The sequence below is a fragment of the Salvelinus fontinalis genome, unplaced genomic scaffold, assembly GCF_029448725.1.
Source record: "Salvelinus fontinalis isolate EN_2023a unplaced genomic scaffold, ASM2944872v1 scaffold_0521, whole genome shotgun sequence".
NCBI classification, from domain to species: Eukaryota; Metazoa; Chordata; class Actinopteri; order Salmoniformes; family Salmonidae; genus Salvelinus; species Salvelinus fontinalis.
The window spans coordinates 1-7,917 of record NW_026600730.1 but is presented as its reverse complement, the minus strand read 5'-3'; the positions used below and the strand labels follow the sequence as shown (position 1 = coordinate 7,917).

General features: G+C 43.5%; 1 protein-coding gene across 1 annotated transcript; it reads left to right on the top strand.

The window, feature by feature from the left end:
* Nucleotides 1-4,472: 4,472 nt before the first annotated feature.
* On the top strand, nucleotides 4,473-7,635 carry LOC129846397 (protein NLRC3-like; the record flags this gene model as incomplete). Its single annotated transcript, XM_055914326.1, has 4 exons — nucleotides 4,473-5,079; nucleotides 5,310-5,476; nucleotides 5,578-7,378; nucleotides 7,462-7,635. Coding segments are annotated over exons 1-4 (2,615 nt in total), but the record flags the coding sequence as incomplete, so codon positions are not given.
* Between the last annotated feature and the right edge of the window lie 282 nt (nucleotides 7,636-7,917).

Sequence of the window (7,917 nt, the reverse complement as noted above, 5' to 3'; positions counted from 1 at the left end):
ATTGACCCCTGCGGGACACCTTTCGTAATTTCCATGAAACCTTTTAACACCATCAGTAGATACACATTGAGTTAAGTCATTTTTAAACCAGTTACATGCAGCCTGGTCTTGGCCAATTGAGGAAATCCTCTGAATTAGCAGTGAGTGGTCAACAGTATTGAAAGCCTTTGACAGGTCAATGAAGAGGGCACCACGTTTCATTTTATCCACACAGATAACCACATGATTTACTGTAAAACTAGGGATGCAGCAGAGATAGTCCTGGTCTAAACACTACTGATGTATATTTACAATACATTGCAAAAACAAGAAAGATCTTAGCTGAGAATTCATCAAGGATTCTAATATTTTAGCTAGGCAAGAAAGTTGAGAAATAGGGCTGATTTAGGTCACAAGGGTCAGCACCTTTGTGAAGAGGGAGTACATGGGCCACCTTCCAATCCTTGGGTGTACAAAACCTACATGGGCCACCTTCCAATCCTTGGGTGTACAAAACCTACATGGGACACCTTCCAAACCTTGGGTGTACAAAACCTACATGGGCCACCTTCCAAACCTTGGGTGTACAAAACCTACCTGGGCCACCTTCCAAACCTTGGGTGTACAAAACCTACATGGGCCACCTTCCAAACCTTGGGTGTACAAAACCTACCTGGGCCACCTTCCAAACCTTGGGTGTACAAAGGAGGATAGATATTAGTTCATCATGGGAGAACTGTAGCACCGGTGTTGTGGAGCAGAGCATGCTGGGCAATCTCCAGCTGAGGAGAAGGAAGTAACTAGAGAAAGTACAAGTTCCAGGCATCTCCTTTGTTTACCTTTTAGTTAGCATTATTTGTTTAGGCCAAGGCCAGTGTGAGTCCTTTACTAATAACCACACACACTCGTGGTTAAAACAAGCCATACCTTAAAGTGCTTTAGGCCATACACTGTGCTGTGCCGTTCCTGCTCTATATGAATCAGCGTTATTAAACCACCTCAACTGGAATCCTACCTGTCAGTCATCTCAGCCCTTACCAGCATCTGGGAGAGAACACATGATGTGATAAGAATTCCCAGTCCAACAGGTCCTCCACTTCATTGAGGATAGTACCAGATATTATCATCAGGTTAAACATATGGGTTAATGATGGGGGGGGGAGAACTGATCAAGCAGATCAGCCACAGTGGACTTCTTTTTCTCATCAATCATAAGGCATCTAACACATCACAGATAGTAAATTGTTGATACAAGACATCTAGCACATCACAGATAGTAAATTGTTGATACAAGTCATCTAGCACATCACAGGTAGTAAATTGTTGTTACAAGCCAAATGGAGTATGCACTACAGGTAGGCCTATGTGAATAATGCAAAAGCATGATGGCAAAAAAGCCTCACAAGTAGACCATGTAGAAACCTGTTATGAATATGCTCCTTTATGATAGCTAATGCCTGGCCAGGATGAGGAAGACATCCTACCCATTGCTGTTGATGGAGCTTTCCTTAGTTATAGAAGAGTAAGGGTTGGCTACTGCGGGGTTGTTTTCTCATCACATTGTTAGAGGTAAATAACTTTCTAAATAGGGTCATCTGCTCATCTCTCGTTCCATGATGGGCATACGGACACGTAGTCTACAGGGAGGGGTTTACCGTACATCCAAAATAACAACAGGAGCTGGACATGTAGTCTACATGGAGGGGTTTACCACATCCAAAATAACAACAGGGGCTGGACATATAGTCTACATGGATGGGTTTTACGTACATCCAAAATAACAACAGGAACTGGCATGTAGTCTACATGGAGGGGTGTACCACATCCAAAATAACAACAGGAGCTGGACATGTAGTCTACATGGAGGGGTTCAAGACATCCAAAATAACAATAGCAACAGGAGCTAAAATGATGTACAGAGGCTTACCAGTCACACTTCTGATGGTCCCAAACTTGATGTTTTAATACAGCTTTGGTGATTAAGATTTATTTCAAAAGTGGTCTCACGAACCACACCCTTTATCGATAGACTAGAGTAAAAGGTATTGGGTGGGACAAAAAAAGGGGAAGCTCTGCTTGGTTTGTAATCAAATGACATTTAATTTTTTTATTTTTTTTTATGTTTCTAAGTACAAGCTTTACAGGCACAAAAAAGCACATCTCTCTTGTTCCATGAGCATATGGGCACTGTGATTCACGACTGGAAAGGCTGCCTTTCCGCTGTCAAAATCCTTGCCACAACAGAGGCCTCCCAGGTGGCACACAGGTCTAAGGCACTGCATGCAGTGCTGAGGTGCCACTACAGCCTGGGGTTTGATCCAAGGCTGTGTTACAGCCGGCCTTGAGCTCCAAAGGGCACAATTGGCTGTCTGGGTTAGGGGCGGGGGGGCTTTCCTTGGCTCAAATGAATGTCATATTTGACTTTTGTAGCAGGTTAGGAGAATTAACATAGTAGATTAGGAGAATTAACATAGCAGTTAGAAGTTCAGAAAATGGTTAGCTAAAATGCAACTAATGTCAACTTTTGAGATTAATCGGACAAATGCTGGATCCCTTCTAACCATGACCTGTTTCCTCCAACACATTGATATGGCTGACTTCCTGATTAAGTGAGTAGTGTGTTAAGAAGTAGTCAGCTTAGCGGGTCATGTTTCAGAGGACACGTCACCACCAAATTATAGTGATCAGACTGCATAGTAACCATATATGTGATCTCTCACACACACACACACACACACACACCACACACACACACACACACACACACACACACACACACACACACACACACACACACACACACACACACACACACACACACACACACCTCAAAACAAACAGACTGTCAATAATGACTGCAAACGGGAGAAGTGGCAGCCACATGCGTCATAGGGTGGTTCCTACAGGGAGGAGGTGTATCAGTAAAATACATGGTAACTCGACTCTCCCTTCAGTTCACCAGACAGCAGGATGGAGAGCAGAGATCAACACAGAGGGGAGCCTAACCAGCTCTGCTGGAAACAATTTCATTACGCTTTTTTGCAGACGTCCACTGACACCGGCCATATTGTACACACATATTGTAACATTAGCTAACGAGCTCTAACTAGAAAAGCATACGGCTCTGGGAAACGAATAATAACGTTGGCTAGGGAGCCAGCCAGCTAACGTTAGCTAGCTAGCTAACATTACACTTTAGCTTGAAATTAAATCACTTTCTGTCCAAATTAGAAACGTGTAATATCTGAAAATGTAGCTAGCTAACGCTAAACTATCTTTCCTGAATACATCATCGTGTATGGACCCTGTCAGGAATGCCGTGCCACGGTTGCCCTTAGTTTGAAGATGTAATCCAGAGACAGGTGTTTCCTCCATCTCTTTAGCTATCATCCTCTAATTCCACGGATTTCAAAACTTGATCCTCCAGAAAGTGGAGATCCACATTTATGCAGCTACACTAAACAATGCATTTTTTCAAAAGCATCGTTCGACCAGATTACCAACACAGATTGACCAGCTCAAATAGACAGAAGCCTACTACAGTATCTTGCAGACCAATCCGAACTCCTCTCTCGGTATATCCTGCCCACTCATTATCTAAGCCAATCATGGCTAGTGGGAAGGTTGCAACCTTTTTCTGTGGCTTTAACAACAAGGCTCGTAATTTAACAATTTTACCCGTATTTACAGATGGCATACAAGTTTGTTACTAAGGAACATGAAAGTTCACATGTTCCAGAAGGAATTTCTGCCCAAAAACGCATTTTGATTAAAGGCTCTCCAGTGAAGTCATGACTATCGACATACGCCTGGTTTCCTGAATTGGTCACACATTAGTGTATGACAAGGAGTGGCATGATGTCACAAGCAGACAGGCTAGGGAGCTGGGCCTTCTGCCAGGGAACTCCCACTCCTCCAGGAAGTTAACAAACAGACTGGCTTCAGCTGTGGGCGTGGCAGTGCAGACAAGTTTGCTTTAAGGGGAACTGCTGGCCAATGGGGTGGAACTTTGGCTTGGAACCGTGACTCTTACACCAGAGTAATAAATCCAGGTGTTGTATTTACATAAAATGAAGAGGTCTGGTTAATGATACATGAGTTAGGGTTAGACTGACACTCTGACAGGGTCTATAACATCGCCTATTCTATGGAAACATACAGACAATCACATTGGAAAAATTTTCCACCACATAAGAAACATCTTATAGCAAGTCTTAGTTTGTCAGTAACAATCTGAATGGAGGAGTAGGTAAAGACATGGCAGATTATAGAAAGTGGACTGAGCATTTTCTGATGATTGTTTGACTTTATTAATGTTCTTTTACTCTGTAGTAGCTGATGTTTCTAACTCTGCAGAGGCCATACCTTTGGTTAATCTCCCTACATGCCTCTAGGGTTAATGATTACAGAACATTTATTGTTGTCTTATCAGGGTATAAAGGTCTGCTTATCTCGCCCAGCGTACCAGCCAGTCAGTTAGACATGTTCTCTGCTTATGCTGGGTGGTACTAACAATGCTCAGAAAAATGTACGGTTTGGCTATTTCTTATTGTAGCTGAGTAAGCTGTGATTTACATCGAAAATAAGTCTCTCTGGGGAGAGAGAGAAGGAGACCACTGCCTCTAAAATGAGTCTCTCTGGTGAGAGAGAGGAGGAGACCACTGCCTCTAAAATTAGTCTCTCTGGGGAGAGAGAGGAGGAGACCACTGCCTCTAAAATGAGGATCTCTGGGGAGAGAGAGGAGGGGACCATTGCCTCTAAAATGAGTCTCTCTGGGGAGAGAGAGGAGGGGACCGCTGCCTCTAAAATGAGTCTCTCTGGGGAGAGAGAGGAGGAGACCACTGCCTCTAAAATGAGTCTCTCTGGGGAGAGAGAGGAGAAGACCACTGCGTCTAAAATGAGTCTCTCTGGGGAGAGAGAGGAGGAGACCACTGCCTCAAAAATGAGTCTCTCTGGGGAGAGAGAGGAGGAGACCACTGCCTCTAAAATGAGTCTCTCTGGGGGGAGAGAGGATACCACTGCCTCTAAAATGAGTCTCTCTGGGGAGAGAGAGGAGGAGACCACTGCCTCTGAAGTGAATCAAGACACCAGTTCCGAGAGGTAAGAGATGAATTGTAAAATGTACAGTTCTCTTAAAGATATAAAACACATTTTTGAGAAAAGTGTTGCCAAGTTCATTGAAGTCCTAAAATCTAATGACCAAATGCAGACTTTAGCTTTATAAAGCAACTTCAGGACTGCTAGAAGTTCCACTATACAGTTGTTAAAATGAAGTAGATGAGGAATTGATGTGATATTGATGAGGTGATCTGTCTCCCTGTTTTGTTCAGTGTCCAGAAGCCCAGAGCGGAGTCACCTACAACCAGCCTGCTATCAATGAAGAGTGATCAGCCACCTGCTTTCAGCCAGGAACCATTACCAGATGACAATAAGGAAGTGGAGAGTTTGGACAGTGAGGATGCATTAAAGATCACACACAACCTTCTGGACAGAAGAAGTAAGACTGTGTTTCATACAATATTACAAAGAACGGTACAAAGGACCTTATAAAACACACAAACAAACTTATGAGTCCCAACTCTCATTGTTTTCCTACAGGTCAAACTCTGCTGACAGTCCAACAAGACATTAAGGCTAAACTGAAACACAAGTATCAACACATATCTGAAGGAATTGGACACCATGGAAACCAAAGTCTGTTCAAGGACATCTACACAGAGCTCTACATCACAGAGGGTGGAAGTGGAGGGCTCAATAATGAACATGAGGTTAGACAGATAGAGATGGCATCCAAGAAACAAACCACACAAGAGACACCAATCAAATGCAATGACATCTTCAAGCCTTTACCTGGACAAGACAAACCTATCAGAACTGTGCTGACCAAAGGAATCGCTGGCATTGGAAAAACAGTCTCTGTGCAGAAAGTCATCCTTGACTGGGCAGAGGGAAAAGCAAATCAGGACGTTCATTTCATGTTTCCTCTTCCTTTCCGTGATCTGAACCTGAAAAAGGACCAATACAGTCTGATGCAACTTCTTTCCTATTACTTCCCAGAGCTGAAAGAGATTGACAGCATTGAAGATGGTGAAACCAAAACTGTTTTCATTTTTGATGGTCTGGATGAGTGTCGACTTCCTCTAGACTTCAAAAACAATGAGAAGTGCTGTGATGTCGCGAAGCCAACCTCAGTGGACATGCTGCTGACAAACCTCATTGAGGGGAATCTGCTTCCCTCTGCTCTCCTCTGGATAACCACACGGCCTGCAGCAGCCAATCAGATCCCTCCTGAGTGTGTTGACCAGGTGACAGAGGTACGAGGTTTCAATGATCCACAGAAGGAGGAGTATTTCAGGAAGAAAGTCACAGATCAGAATCTGGCCAAAGGAATCATCAAACACATGAAGACATCAAGGAGCCTCCACATCATGTGCCACATGCCAGTCTTCTGTTGGATATCAGCCACTGTCCTTGAGATGATACTGAAAGTGGCAGAGAAATATGAAGTCCCCAAAACTCTGACCCAGATGTACTCACACTTCATGCTCATCCAAATCATTGTGAAGAACAAGAAGTACAACAAAGCCACAGAGACAAACCCAAAGGAACTGTCTCAGTCAGACAAAGAGATGATCCTGAAACTGGCAAAGCTGGCTTTCCAACAGCTGCAGAAGGGCAACCTGATGTTCTATGAGGAGGACCTGAGAGAGTGTGGCCTTGATGTCACAGAGGCATCAGAGTACTCAGCATTGTGTACAGAGATCTTTAAAGAAGAATCTGGGCTGTACCAAGACAAGGTCTACAGCTTTCTGCATCTGAGCATTCAGGAGTTTCTAGCAGCAGTGCATGCTTTAGAATCATGTCTGGACAAGAAGGAAAATGTTTTCTCCCCCACTAGTGATGATGAAGAGAAGGAGTCAATCCAGTTGTCTGACTTACACAGGAGCGCAGTGGACCAGGCCTTGAAGAGTGAGAATGGACACCTGGACCTGTTCCTCCGCTTCCTTCTGGGTCTCTCACTGGCGTCCAATCAGAATCTGTTAAGAGGCCTTCTGACACAGACAGGAAGTACAACACAGACCAATGAGGAAACAGTCGAGAGGACAGTCAGGTACCTTTCAGACAAGATCAACCAGGAATCCTCACCAGAAAGGATCATCAACTTGTTCCACTGTCTGAATGAACTTGGTGCCAACTCTCTAGTTGAAAACATGCAGACCTCCCTGCGATCAGGAACTCTTTCAGAAACAGAGCTAAAACCTGACCAATGTTCAGCCCTGGCCTACCTGTTACTGATGTCAGAGGAGGTGCTGGAGGAGTTTGACCTGAAGACATACAACACAACAGAGAAAGGTTATCAGAGGTTGCTTCCGGTAGTGAAAACCTGCAAGAGAGCACTGTAAGTTCTGTTATTTTGTTGATGTTTACAGTATCATTATAATGAAGAATTTTTATATCTAACAGATTATCTCCTCTCTCCAGACTAACTGGCTGTAAACTGGCATATAAATTCTGTGAGACTCTGGCCTCAGCTCTGCAGACACCAAACTCCCCCCTGAGAGAACTGGACCTCAGCAACAATGACCTGGAAGACCGAGGAGTGGAGCTGCTCTGTGTTGGACTAACCAGTCCACTCTGCAACATACAGACACTAGTGTGAGTTAAATATCTTCAGTATCCAATGTCTTTATATAGTTTATATATTTGTAGTAATTATGTTTTTAACATTCTTTGAACATCTTCGTAAATATGCAGAAACATACATGCATTGTGATCAATATATGAATCTAAGGTTAAATATCATGACTGAGTTAGTATGTTTTTAACATAGTCTAATCATGTCCTTCTGTTATTGTCTTAATGCATCTCATTATTCTTAAATCTTTGCATATTTAACAGTGTATCGACATATCTCCTCTCTCCAGACTAGCTGGCTGT